The sequence below is a fragment of the Sylvia atricapilla genome, chromosome 7 (assembly GCF_009819655.1).
Source record: "Sylvia atricapilla isolate bSylAtr1 chromosome 7, bSylAtr1.pri, whole genome shotgun sequence".
In the NCBI taxonomy this organism is placed as follows: domain Eukaryota; kingdom Metazoa; phylum Chordata; class Aves; order Passeriformes; family Sylviidae; genus Sylvia; species Sylvia atricapilla.
In genome coordinates this window covers 18,605,046-18,619,340 of record NC_089146.1, presented here as the reverse complement: position 1 = coordinate 18,619,340, position 14,295 = coordinate 18,605,046, and the positions used below count along the sequence as shown (strand labels likewise).

Sequence of the window (14,295 nt, the reverse complement as noted above, 5' to 3'; positions counted from 1 at the left end):
GTTGAAACCAGCTTTAAAATTATAGTCTAGGTATGAGAAAAGGTCGTGTCAGCTAGGGCCATGAATATCTGTAAAGCTGTGTTTGAAAACCAGCCTTTTGTTACACATCCACTTCCTACAGAGTAAGTGTGCTCCACAAAGCAGTCATCTGGCTACTTGATGCTAACCGTCAGACGGACCGTTTCCTTTACAAAATGGGCTTGTAAGTGTTTGCTTTTCCCTCGAGTCCTTCAGAAAGGACACAGCCCTGCTGCTCGTTGCGCTGCCCAGCATCTCTTGCACAGGATGAAATTCTCTGGCTCTATCGGGCTCTTTCCCCTCCTCTCGTCTCATTGCAGCTTCCTCCCAGCCCCTTACGTGACATCTTTTGGACAAGGGTTTGGTTTAGGCATCTGCGTAGCTACTGTGGCATGCTGGAATACAGCACCGCGGTCGCCACCATAAAATGTGGCTAAGTTTATTCGGGGTGTGGATGGAGTAACGCAGACATGGGCTTGTCAGGGGTACAAAAAACTTGTTGTCTTAATGCTTCTGGTTTTAGCAAAGGGATGTCTGGTATAAAATTGTAATCTAATGGCAGCACTGAGGGCAAGTCGCAGGCATCCAGGTGTTCCCCTGCAGCGGTCCCCGTGCCTCTGCCACCCTCTGGCGGGGAGGAGCGGTGCGAGCCGCGGGAACCGCGGGCTGAGCCAGCGGGTCACAGCAGACCCTCGGCGCGGAGAAGGGGGGGACAGGGGGTGTTGCTAAGCTACAGTTCACACCAACCCCGCCTGGCACACTCGAGTCCCGCACCATGCTCAGGGGAGGGCCGGCAGTTCGGCCCCGTCGCCTTAGCCGTGCGCCCGTGTGTGCGACGCAGATTAGCACAGCTGGCGACCTCGGGTCAAGCCGGGGCTGTCTAGGGAAAGCCTCTGGCTCTGTCCGCCCGAGGGGGTCGCACGACAGAACCGCCCGCTTGGGGTGCCGCCCCTGCCGCGGCTGGACAGCCCCACCCGCCTCGGGAGGCAGCCCCGCCGCCCCGGGGCTGAGCAGAGCGGCGGCAGCAGCCGGGGCCGGTGGGCCGCCCTTCCCCGCCCCAGCCGGCAGCCCCAGTGGTCCCCAGCCCCCGTGCGGAGCGGCGCGGAGGCGGCGGCGGCAGTCCTGTGACTCATGCCTGCGTCGAAGCAGATCAACCGGCGATTCACGCTTTTAAAAAAGCAAATCCGAGCACTTCTGGAAAAAAAGGTCATCTCGCATTAAATTCCGCGGCGCGATTGGTATTCCGACGTCGTTTCTGGCAGAGTTTATAAGCGGCGGGTCGCTCCCAGGCTAGAGTCGCCGTGCCAACCTGGAATACGGCAAAAGGAGTGTCCGCTCGCCCCCTCGGTAAGTGTCCTCTAAACAGCATCCTATTTTTTTCAAGCCTTTGGGAACCTCTGGAGCATTTTTTTCCTCAAAAAAATCGGTTTTGGTCGCTGTCTTATGAATAGAGGAATAACGGGGTTTTTGATACAGCTGCCGCCCTAGACATAGTGTTAACCTGTTACTTCACTTCCAGGCATTGTCTAGAAAATACCTTCTCCTTATGGCTGTTTTCTTTCTCATTTTAAAAAATTTAAATACCTGTTTTTCATTGAAATCGTTGATCCGTTGCGTTTACACGCGGGTGAAAATCCACCCAGCAATGGAAATGGATCGGTAGCTACCGATTTGAAAAAAGCCGCTAACAAAGACAGCGTTCTTTCGTTACCGCGACCTTCATTTTCTTTACAAGGGGAAGAAAATAAATCGCAGGTAACCGTGGGGACAAAGAGACGAGCTGGGCACTGACCCAGCAATTCTCGATCAGCGACCCTGTATTGGTTATCGGAACACCGTGTCCGCCAGGAAAGAGCCGAACATCTGGCGACGGGCGAGGGCTGGTCCTACATCTTCCTTTCCCCAGACAGACAAGCCTCTCCTGCCATTTACGCCGCTGAAGCGAGCACGGGCACGGGGAGATCGCTGGTTAGTGCTGGAGCACACACTGGCCCCGGTTTGCTGACACATGCGTGTGCAAATACACATGTGTGTGGCTCCTGTCACTGGACCTGGGCAAAACGCACCGTTGTGGTGGCGGGGTTTTGTCTGTCAGTCTTTCCTGAATGCTTAGCCTGACGTGTGTTTGGTAGAGCCGGGAAGCGGGCTCTGGTTGGGATCGTAGGTCGTTTGGGCTGCTGATTTCGAAGCCCGCTTTGCACGTTGGTCTCCATTTGATGCGAGCCACATAACTGCCCTGCTCGGTGGCCACCGACATAATTGCTGTAGACTTCATGCTCTGCTAAATCCGCGTCATTCAGGCGCGGGGGGTAGCGCCCTGGAATCTAGCGAAGGGAAGATTTTGCTCTTCAGTCTGTCGAGGCATTTTCCCTGTTTTCGGCCGGTCCTGCCGCCGCCTCGGGACCTGCGCGGCTGCCGCCCGCTGGCGTCTGGACGGGACTCCGGTGCGGTGCTCCAGGAGACCAGACCACTAAACCCGCCTGTTCTTCCTTCCAGCAAATCCCTTGCTGCCCACCCTTCAGAGGAGTATCGAGGAAATACGAGCTCCGAGGACTGGGGCTTTTCTGAAGGGATGGCTTCCTCCGCTCCCTCGTCCTCCAACGATGCTCCGGACCCCACCCCACCTAATCTGCGACCCACAAGTAGGTTTTAATATTTTTCTCGTTTTAAGTGTTTTGGGGGCTTTCTCAATTTAGGCTCAGAAAGGCCAGGTTCGAAACGAAATTATATATCTGTGAAGCCCCGTTCCGCGCCATTAAGCAAGGTGCGGAAAGTGCTCTACACAAAGAAACCATCTTCCTGCGGGGGAACAGGAGAGGTCGGTCCGTGAGGAAACGCTGTGAGGAAAAGTCCATCTTATTGGCCAACGTTGTCTTTATCTTGCAGTAACATTTGAGAGGTATAGACAATAAACTGACCTCCCAGATGGACAAAAAAAAAAAAAAAAATCGGGATGTTGGAAGAGGTGTGGAGAAAACGAATCTGTTAAAGGGCGAAGTTACACCAGGGCATCAAAGCGGGTGTCTCCCCGCTACATTTTATAAATGCTAATGCTGCAGCTTCTTTTCAGCCTACGCTGAAGCCTGTAATCAAGCGAAATTTGGATGCTAATTGCAGCTTTTCAAAGCGTTATATTCCTAATTGCTCTGAATTCGCCTTGAGTTATTGAGGTGTGAGTGGGAAGCAAAGGCTGCTGCAGGTGGATAGAGAATCAGTTTATAACCCTGCCAGGCAGTTCAGACCGTCGCCCATAGGAAAAAATTAATAATAATAATAAAAGGGAGGCTCGATGCTATAAAGCATCAGAGACAAAGAGCGGGCAACAGTAAGAAATGAAAGGTTGTCAGGGACACCAGAGCGGGTAATAGCTTTTACCCTGAAAGAGCTACGAAGCACGAGCATCGGAGTCATTATTGTCATTATTCTGAAACTGGAAAAAACCGGGAGGGGACGAAAGCCAGCCCTGGGTCTTGTTTGAGGCGCGCGTGGCAGGCGCTGCTGCCTTCGGCTGGGGTGTCACACGCAGAAATCGAATTAATTGGTAACACGGCTAAAACTAAGATAACCGCTGGCAGCAGCCCCCCGCCCTGCCCACACGGGCTCCCCGCCCCCGGGCACCGGCAGCGCCCCAGCCGAGAGGGCTCCTCCGCCCGGCCGGGAGCGCAGTGGCGCTTCCCCCGCCCCCGAGAGTCGGGCCGCTGCCCTCCGTGCTTGGGTGAGCCGTCCTCGTCCCGGTTCCTCTGAAACCTTCTCCTCTAACGCCCCGACGCCAGGTCAGCCCCCTCACCCAGCCCGCGGACAAGGGATGGGAGAGACTGGGCAGTGCCCCGGGCCGCTGCTGCCGCTCCCTCCATCTCTGTCCTTGGCTTCGTTCCCCGCTTCCCGTGGGCTCAGTTGGGGCCGACTGGGGCGTGTCCGAGCCACGACTAGAGGGGCTGGGAAGCAGCCTGTTCCCTCTGAGGGTGCGGTCCCAGTAGGGCCGTCGGCGGCCAGTCAGTCCGTCCGGGGCTCAATGGTGCGAGTCCGATCATCTAGTCAAATACTATTTTTCAACCAATTAATTCCTGAACTCTTTTGTGACCCCATTTCACGCCACTTTATTTTAAGCTGCTACTTCCCTGGAGCCCCGCCAGTAAATGATGAGATATCGGGTCCCAGGTGCCTTCTCCTCTCCTCTGGGCAGGCCAGCATGTCACCTCGCTGTCATCCGAGCCTCAGCTGCCCCGCGCCCAGGGCCGCCGGGCTCGGCGTCAGCCCTTTCCCACGGCCGTGCAGCCGTGCGGGGGGCCGGGCTGGGGCGCGGCGGCCGGACAACCCCGCCGCCCCAGGGGAACAGCTCTGCTCTCTCTTCCAGCTTACGACTCGTGGTGCGGCGTGGCTCACGGGTGCACCAGGAAGATCGGGCTGAAGATCTGCGGTAAGTGCGGCCGTGCCCGCCCGTAGGACACCCACCACTCCCACGCGTGACTCCGCGGCCGGTCCGGCGGGGACAGCCCCGGCCCGGCGGGGACAGCCCCGGCCCGGCGGGGACAGCCCCGATCCGGCGGGGACAGCCCCGATCCGGCGGGGACAGCCCCGGTCCGGCGGGGACAGCCCCGGCCCGGCGGGACAGCCCCGGCCCCGCGGGGACAGCCCCGGTCCGGCGGGACAGCCCCGGCCCGGCGGGGACAGCCCCGGTCCGGCGGGGACAGCCCCGGTCCGGCGGGGACAGCCCCGATCCGGCGGGGACAGCCCCGATCCGGCGGGGACAGCCCCGATCCGGCGGGGACAGCCCCGGTCCGGCGGGACAGCCCCGATCCGGCGGGGACAGCCCCGGTCCGGCGGGACAGCCCCGGTCCGGCGGGGACAGCCCCGGCCCGGAGGGGACAGCCCCGGCCCGGCGGGACAGCCCCGGTCCGGCGGGACAGCCCCGGTCCGGCGGGACAGCCCCGGCCCCGCCTCGGGCGCCCCCTGCCGGCCGCAGGCAGCCCCGTGCCCGCCCCGGGTTTGTCCCCCGGGGGAGCGATGGAGACGGCCCCGCCGCCCCTCCGGCCACACTCGGGGGTGCGGGCGCCGGGCGCTCCGGGCGAAGAAAGCGCTGGACCCGCCGGGGTGGCCGGCAGGGAGGAAAAGCGGGGGGCTGGAGGCCGGCTCGCCGCCTCTCGCTGTCTGAAATTTTTCAACCTTATCTGACTAGAAAATACGGATCTCCTGGGGAAAAAAGATTAACGAGAGCCTTATTAAAGAGCAATTCGTCAGCTTGCTGTGCTGGTAAGATAGCGCTGGCGGCCAGTCAGCGCGCAGGCACATGAAATGCAGAAGGGAAACAAATGCACAATCAGATCTCAACGTTATAGCAAGAGATTCATTTGCAGATAACAAGCTGTCTTCCTTCTCTGGATATCTCAGTAGCGCCTTTGCTTTCAGAGACTAACAGTCAAATCTTCATATTCTGATAGGGAGAATCATTCAGGTTAGCCCATACCCCTTATGCATAGAAATTATTTTCCCTTTTCCCCTCTGTCTCTTTTTTGGGGAAAGGAAATATGTAGTAAAGAAACTAACCTTTTTTTCGATGCAAAGGAACATTTAAACCTCTTCCCCTGCTTGCTCGAGTCAAAGTTCATTCATTAAACGTTTTGTCACCTGGAAGTTTGAACGGAAAAAGAATCAGGGTGCAAATGTTTAGCGCTGTGTCTGTGAGAGATTTCACTGGTAGCCGCTGGCGACATTAACGAGTAGTCGCTTAGCTCTATAAATAGCTCCTGATCTGGGTTTAATGGACCATTTCCCTACCAGTCCCCTCAGTGGCTGGAGCGATGGGCATTTTCACCATCATTTTAATTTAGCCCGGCAAGCAGAACTGATAAAGTAACGCTCTCTTAGGCTTGCTCCGTGTTGCTAGACTACGGGGGTTAGAGAGGGACAGCGTAGCTTCTCTCAGTGAGATCAAATAGACTTGAAAATGAAATATCCCACCATTTTGGATTTGGGAAGAGCATAAGACAATGTGATGGCTTTGTGAAGGAAGCTCAAGACAAGCTGTATTTTTGGTTGTGGTTTGGTGCTCAGTTTTCCTTTACTGGCTCTTTTCTGTTTTACATGAAACACATACTCTGAATAGTGAGTGACGCCGGTTTGGAATACTCAGATTTGATCGCGACCACTGTTCTTGCTTGTATGAGCCCTCCCATTTGAATCGAACACCTTCACAAAGACTTACAGGGAAGGTTGCCTATGGTACACAGAGTGAAGTATTAAGCTTGCCAAGAATCCTAATTAAACATGCTAAACGAGTTGAGGTTTGACTGTTGCAGATGATAGCTCCTTGTCCTTACTTTTTACAAGACATCGTTGTGGACCTTAAATATTGTGTAGTCACAAATGCGCCTTGGATTTGTTCTTTCTGTATGTATCACACTGAACTCGATTAATTTTGAATGCAAACTTTAAATAAGGATTGACATCAGAGAAAAGGCAGGTCTTTAACAATGAGCTGGTTTTTCCATCTGGGTTGTATATTACATGTTTGACATTTTCCAGAATTACGTATCCCAGATGTATGTCATTTCTTAAATAACTGAGCAATTTAAGGATTAGCTTTTTTTTTTTTTTTTTTTCCTTTTCTGGTTGAAAGCCACTGCCTGAAAGGAGCGCTGCCTCTGCTACCACCCCCACCCCTCCCGACCCCTTCCCCCCCCACCTTGTCTCTTCGAATATCCACTTGAAAACAAAAAAAAAAAAAACCCAACCAACCAAACAAACAAAATCAAAAACCAAAAAACCCCCCACCAAACAACCTATTTTAAAGTGGTTTAATGAACAGTCACGGCGGGTAAAATATTGGCGGATTTTCCTCTGGATTTTGTATTTGGATTTGTATGCTACACTCCTTGGCAATTGTTGTTGCTGGGACTGATCCTGCTAACATTTGCTTGGCATCAGTGGAAGTTTCCAACGTAGTAAAATTGTTCCGGTGAGTCTTCTGTTTGGCCTCGGCCAGCTGATGATTCCAAGGCCAGGGAGCAACGCGGGAGAGTGAGGCTTCCAAAGCAGCCATGCATGTTAGCAACTGGGCTCGTCTCCGGAGTCCGTGGGATTTATGCTGCCAAGCACGGTTTCCGTAGGTGATGCACACCCCGACCGCCGCAGGATCTCCTGCAGCCGCCGCCGACGTGCAGCCCCGACGGCTGCGCTGCGCGCCGGGACCCGGCGGCTCTGTCCGCGCCTCGGAACATGAGCGTCCATGAGCGAGGCTGAGGGGGCTCACACATCTGCCTTGTTCCAGGCCTGATGTGAAATCACTCTGAATTTGTGGTCACGTTGCGCACCAGGGACTCCCTCGCCAGTCTGGTGTCACTCGGCATTTGAAAACTCGGTCTCTTAATGCGCATCGATGAAAATGCACCTGCGGGACGCACCTACTGCTGAGAAAGGCTGCGCTCTCCGCTGCTCCAGGAGAAGCAGGTGCACACTCCTTCATACTCTACTACTTGCTGGAACTCTCCTGCACTAGCCTCGCTTTTCAACTAGGATACAGATGAAAGGCTGGCTACAGTCGTGCGCTTCTCCCCGGGAGGGGAGGGAGCCTTCGAGGGCCGGCTGTTACGCTTCTCTGCAATCCTGGACGGCCCTGGGGAACGTCCCACACCCTCCCAGGGAGGAGCTCGGCAAACGACATGGTCCGACGGCTCCAGAGCGGGGGCTGTCCCTGCCCCTCAGACTCCCCGTTATACCGAGTCCCCAGTTCCACGAGACGCTGCCGTGGCCGAGGGGCTTCAGCGGACAGCACGTTACCTACGGCCGGATGGGCTGATGTCGGCCGACAGCGCGATGCCGGCTTCAGGCTTTCTTCGTCCTCCAGTCCCCGCCCCGGAGCCTCCCCGGGTCGGCGCAGCCCCCGGGGCCCACGAGGCGCGGGCAGCCGGGCCCCGTGCGCGGCCGCCTCCAGCCCAGCTGATCCCCGCCGCCGGCTCCGGCCACAGCGGGTCCGCGGAGCCTCCGCGGGGAGCAACAGCCGCCGAGTCGTCGGGGCAAGGACTGAGCTCCCTGCCCGCAGCGTCGAGTTAGGTCAGACCCTTCAGCGAAGCCACGGCCTCGCTAGGCCCGATGAGAATTGAACTGAGGCACCTGCAGCCTTTTTCTGCTACCGAAGCGGTGCTCCTTCATTTCCCAGTCTCTGAGGAACGCGTGTCTGCTCGTCCAGGGGAGCGCCAGTTGTGCCCGGAGCGCGGCTCTCGAGGCCAGCGGAGCACCGCTGCTCCTGCAGACCTCCTCTCACGGAGCTCGTCCCACTTGAGCATGGCTACTGAGAGCCTGAAAAAAAAGACGGGTAGGGGGGAAAAATGAAAATGAAGCCCCAGGACCTGGTAAAAGAGTATCCATAATTCAGTTTAGACTGCACCTGCTTCGATATCAGCTGCTCCTCCTAAAGAGCAGGCAAATAGCACCAGCTCTTGTAGGAGCTAATAATGGTCGCAAGAGCCATCAGAAGCAGTAACAACATAACTAAATATTGCGTGCACACACACACACATATATATATATGGACGGCTACTCTTAACTTATGCAGGAAGAGAGTTTCCCTTAAATAGTCTTTGTCTCATTCATAAAAGCATCACAGGAAAAGACTAATCAGTAGAAGATCAGAATTAAAGGGCAAAACGTGAGGTGTTCACTGAAAGTATGGCTCCGACAAACTTACCTGTGAATGACCCTTCTGGAGACTGGTGCGGGTGCCCGACTGATGCAGAAGGGCCTGCCAGCCGAGTGCTCCGATTTCGATAGCTCTTTCATGACTGGCAGCAGGTTCCGAGGCACAGGTACCGCGCCGGGAGCAATTGGCCCAGCAGCTCCCTTTTCTCCCCCGAGGTTCAGCCGCTATGGCTGCCCAGGGTGCAGGGGGCCCGTTTGGGCCGGGGATGGGTGCCCGACAGCAGGTGCCCACAGTCGTGGTCCGCCGTCCTGGCTCTGGGAGCAGGGACACGGCCGGAAAGGGGAGGGCGCTGAAGAGAAGCGGCGTCGGGGGACGCGGGTGAGCGAACTCAAGGCGATGGTTTTGCCCCCTGCTAAGCCCTCCTCTCTGGCGGGTATTCCCAGCCGCGACAAGCCTTGGTTTCCATTGTTGCTTGTTTTAAAAGAAAAAGAAGAATAAAGGAGACCGGCGCGGCCGTAGTGGCTCTTCCAAACATAACAGGCACGCTCGCTGCAACCTGGAAAGTCAAAATCCGATGTTTTCCTTAATGAAGAAAAGCCCGACACTACGTGTTTTAGTGGGCATCACAGATTTAATAGATCAAATCTATAAAATTAATTGCTGTCACTGCCTTGTTAAAGTAGACAGATCTCATTACTGGCCGCCGACTCTGCACGGCTCCCGCCCCCATCATTCTTGGGGTGAGTGGGTTTATTATTGCCATGGCATGTAACAGCGGCAGTTGTGTTCGGGGTCTGGGCGCCAAAGACGCGTTTCCGGTGAGAGCGGAGCTCTTAAAACCTCCGGGGGTGATTACTGTTAGCATCAAAGGATCTTTTCAGGTGGAAAACCCACATCAGTACTTACTGATAATAGGAAGGTGGGGTTATATGAGTGCTACTGGTATCCTCAGAGCTCTAGCACTCTCAGGACGGCTGCTCCAGAATGACTGCTTGTTCTAATGCCTTTTGTGCGTGAGAGCACCACGAGGAGAACTGAAAATGGCCCTGATTTTAATCATACATCATTGCCCCTGTCTGCTAGGTCCATAAACTTCGCCTGCAGGCTGAAATAGCATTGACTCATCCTGAACTCTCTTCCAGTCGCTGATTACTGAAGTGGAATCTGTCTGATCGACTTAATAAGAATTTACCACTGCACTAAATGACGAAATTTTGTTTTTTGCATGGCTGCGTTTTTGCAGTTGATGGCATTTTAAACTCTCCCTCCCGGAGGCAAATAATCCCCATAAATACCCTTATTCCTGACCTCATTAGTCAGATCTAGAGCCAACACCGCTTTTAACTGTTGTCTAGAGAGCTGCTTTAGTATATCTAAACATGTTGGGAAGTGAGAAAACTCTAACCTGTGCACCTTGCAATAATGTAGGGTTCCTGCAAAGGACCAACAGCTTGGAAGACAAGGGCCGGATCGTTAGCTCTCTGAAGGAAAGGCAGTCGTCCAAGAGTCTGCTGGCGTGTGAGAACAGTGAGAAAGGATCCAGGTTCCGGCGCACCGAAACAGACTTTTCCAATCTGTATGCCAGAGGTAAGCACTTTACAGTTTCTCCTTGCTCCAGCTCAGGCACGTCCCTTAGTAGTCTTGCCCTCATCTCCCCTGGAAGTGCAGACCGTGCTCTTCCTTGGCTGTTTATGAAGGAATCTCCGTGTCTGTGTTTTTTGGGAGCTGCACTGGTGATCTATGCAAGCTGCCTGAAAGGCAGTTTTATATACCTTGGGCTGATCACCTGCAGCTCAGCTCCGGCTGTTCCAGGGGTTTCTCCAGATCCAGCATCCGTGAGGAGAGTACTTTTATGGTTTTAACCTCCTTAGTAAAATAGTAACGAAGCAGCCTGTGATTGCTGATATGGGGCTTTTGCAAGAAGAGTGGGAAAGGGAAAGCAATTCCTTTGCGGGGTGGAGGTGGGGATGTTGCAAGGTAAGGGCAGGTGCAGATTTTGGCTGCTGTTGGCCCACAGGCGGCGAGTGCCTCGCACGGCACAGCCTTAGCATTGCAGGGTGTGTGTGCCCTTGGGCCGGGGCGCCTTGGCGGTACCTCTGCAGTTGCCGTGGGCGACCCAGGCTCGCCCTTCCCCGCGGGAGAGAGGACCGGGAGTCTGGCCGGCTGCAGCCAGGCAGCGCTGAGGCCGCGCCTTCCAGGTCTTGGAGCGCCGCGGGCAGCCGAGGCTGGTGCATCTGTGCTTCTCTCTCCCAAAGCAAGCGCTGACAGCTGGTTTGTCCCACAGATTTGTTGCCCTCCAAGAATGGCGAGGAGCAGACCATGCAGTTCCTGCTGGAGGTTGTGGACATCCTCCTCAATTACGTGAGGAAGACTTTTGACAGATCCACCAAGGTGCTGGACTTTCACCACCCGCACCAGCTCCTGGAGGGCATGGAGGGCTTCAACCTGGAGCTTTCGGACAACCCTGAGTCCCTGGAGCAGATTCTGGTGGATTGTCGGGACACACTGAAGTACGGAGTGAGGACAGGTAAGTTTTTGCACAATGCTCTGGCGAGTTCCCCCGGGACTTTACTCAGGCTCACGGTGGAGAGAGCGTGACTGAGCTTACGAAGCTAAGCCCACACCCTCTCTGTGCCCGTGACGGTGCCTCCCTGCAGGCTCGGCTCCGGGGCTGGAAATGTTTCTGCTCTGAAACTTCCTGTGTTGATGACCATCCGTCCCCGCCGGCTAGGGCTAAGTGCTGTTTTTAGAGCACAGAAACAAGTTTTTAAGGCGTAATCTCTTTCACTTGATGAAACGCGAGCTGTCTATATCTCCGGGGAGCAATATCATTAGGTAAATGAGGGCATAAATGACACAGAATTTGCAATTTTTCTTTTTTATGTTCATCAAACGTTTAATGAAAAAGAGACTGAAATCCTAGGAATCATCAATAAAGGAACCCTGTGGATTTCAGCCCATTACCCAGGAGCCCAGATTGTCCAGGTTCTTCTGAACCAGACTGAAATCCCGGTTTGCAATCACTTCTCTTACTGGGTGAGCTGTAGCCGGGCTCTAGGGCAAAGTCGATGCTGTTTCAGGCTGTTTGGCCTGAAATGTTTTACATTGTATCCACAGAAATCTCTGCTGGCAACTAGCCCTGACCGCCGTACATACCCAAGTGGGTCAGGGACGGGAGCGTTAATGGAGCGTCCCGAGTTTCCCCTCCCCAGCCTTGCTCCAGCCTTTCAGGGTTGCTGCCCTCCCTCCGGCCGGCCGCCCTCTTCGGCACGGCTCGGCTCGGTTAGGCCAGGCTCGGCAAGGCTCGGCACGGCTCGGCAAGGCTCGGCACGGCTCGGCAAGGCTCGGCACGGCTCGGCAAGGCTCGGCACAGCTCGGCTCGGTGAGGCCAGGCTCGGCAGGGCTCGGCTCGGTGAGGCCAGGCTCGGCACGGCTCGGCACGGCTCGGCTCGCCCGCAGCGGGCGGCGATGTCCGCCGGAGCCGGAGCGGCGGGAGCTCAGGCCGGGACGCTGTTTCCCGGCGGCGTCTGCCTGGGCAGCTGCGAGCCATGGCTCCTGAAGGACGGGCCGCAGCTTTCTGCTGGGGTTAGTTTTGCAGCCGTGAGGACCCAAAGCAGTGCCTTCAAGGAGCAAAATCTTGACAATAGGTGTGGCGGGTAGCGTTCTGTCCTTTTTCGTGTTTACATGGAGGTTTGATTGATTCAAGGGAATCAGGAGCATACTTTGATTTTTGTACTCTTAATCAAAGGGGAGCGTGTTTCACACCCAAACGCGTGGGTTGTTGGACAGGTGGCCAGAAGGTAAGCCAGATTGGCTGCCTCTTGTGTGCTTGCACAGTTATTCCCCTGTTCATCCTGCCGCATGTCGAGCAACCTCCTCCCCTCACCCCGACCTCCCCTGGAGCGCTGTGGGACCAGCAGGACGTGTCCCCGGCAGCACACAGGCAGGTATCCGACTGGACATCAGCTCTGCTCAAAGCGGTGTCTGGTGCAGCTTCTAAGTGCTGCTCGGATTGTCTGACTGCCCAGGACACGCATTCTGCTGTGGGCTCCTGGGGCTCACGTTCTCTCTCAAGGAGAAGCTCCTTTCAAAGTCACCGGGTCTGAGTGTGCGGCCCAGCCTCAGGAGATCGCGGGCTCATTAACAGCTATGGGAGGTCAGTGAAATGTCGCTTAAGATAACTTCCCAGTCAGTGTGTTCTGGAAAGGGGGAGAAGTGCTGATTTGTAAAGCAAACAGATAAGCCACGGTGGTATTTCTGGACTCTAGCCCCGAGCCGTGGATTTCCCCGGGCAGGAGCAGCCCTGGTGCGGTGCATCCTCATGAGAAAGTGTCGCGATGTGGCAGCGCCGGCAGGCTCACGCCTCCTAAAGATTTCTGCTGACATCGCTCGGGGCAGAATCGCATTTATTTCTTCATGTCAAAAGATGCTCATGTTGCTAGTGTTGAACCGAATCCGACGAGACAGAGCCCCTCCAGGCGTCGAGAGCTGACCTCCCTTCTAGGCCGGGCTGTCCCCAGTGTGCTATCTGCGTGTCCTTCCCCAGAGAGGCCTAACCCGTGACACCTCTCACCTCCCCTCAACGCTCGCTATCAGGTGTTAGGAATTTCCTCTCTTCATGCCAGAAAATAGACCCCCAACAGTCGGGATTATTGCTTACGGAAGTCGTTAAAGCAATTTCGGCTGAAATACAGGGATGTGATTTACTTCGGTTCAGTAGCAAACTCTGTTTAAGGAGGTGAACTCTGCCTTATAAACCATGTGGGCAAAGGGCCCGAATGGAGGAGCTCTTGGCGGGCCCTTTCCTCCCGCCGCAGCGCTGGGACGTTCTCGCCGAGACCCCACTAAACGTCTCTCCCCGTGTCCTTGTAGCTCGGGAAGAGACTAGCTCCTCCACACCCCCTCTCACTCCTGCAGCCCAGGTTCAAGCGCCTGAGCCTTCACATCTTCCTCCATTTAAATGCAAATAGCCCCTGCACCTGCAGGCTGTTACTGCCCAGGGTGTGTCCCCCACTGTGTCCTGCTCCCCGAGCTCACACCGCCACAGAAGCCACAGGAGGGCTCTGGAAATGGGCTAGCCCAAGCCCTTGAGCAGGTCCCGAAGGTATTTACAGGCTCAGTCGACTCTGAGGTTCTCTTTTAAACGCGAATGATTCCATACAGAAGTTCCTATCGGATATATTTTTCCACGTTTGTAACAAGACATCCATGGTGTTGGCTATCGGTCTTCCCATGAGCAGGACTTGCTTTGAAGACTTTGCTGCAAGTGTTCTGAGTACAAACCTGTGATTATTGTCAGAAAAGGTGGATTGTTTAAATGTGAAACCTGAGAGATACTGCTAGAGTCTGCTCTGAGTTGCTGTCAATTCTCTCCTCAGGTCATCCTCGCTTTTTCAATCAGCTGTCCACAGGACTGGACATCATTGGCTTGGCTGGGGAGTGGCTGACATCTACTGCCAACACAAACATGTGAGCGGTGTCTTGTCACCAGTGTCTGTGCTGCTTACACGGGCTGCCATGTATCGTGGTAGATAAGTATTGTCACAGATAGGAATGATTTTAATTTTTAAATGGTGAATGTTACAACTCCCAGTAAAAGGTCTCATGTTTTTCTTAATGTGTCAGTAATACAATGAAAATAG

The 14,295-nt window shown here is 55.1% G+C and overlaps 1 protein-coding gene across 2 annotated transcripts in view; it reads left to right on the top strand.

Annotated features, from left to right (window-relative positions):
• Positions 1-950: 950 nt before the first annotated feature.
• GAD1 (glutamate decarboxylase 1) overlaps positions 951-14,295 on the top strand; it is a 30,830-nt gene continuing 17,485 nt past the window's right edge. The window contains exons 1-6 of one of the 2 annotated variants that reach the window (XM_066322836.1): positions 951-1,365; positions 2,515-2,660; positions 4,373-4,435; positions 10,082-10,240; positions 10,938-11,180; positions 14,032-14,122. In XM_066322836.1, the coding sequence (XP_066178933.1) occupies positions 2,591-2,660; positions 4,373-4,435; positions 10,082-10,240; positions 10,938-11,180; positions 14,032-14,122 (626 nt within the window). In that variant the 5' untranslated portion in view covers positions 951-1,365; positions 2,515-2,590. Of the gene's footprint in view, positions 1,366-2,190; positions 2,661-4,372; positions 4,436-10,081; positions 10,241-10,937; positions 11,181-14,031; positions 14,123-14,295 lie in introns of those variants that run through there. The other variant, XM_066322837.1, reaches the window with a different exon arrangement.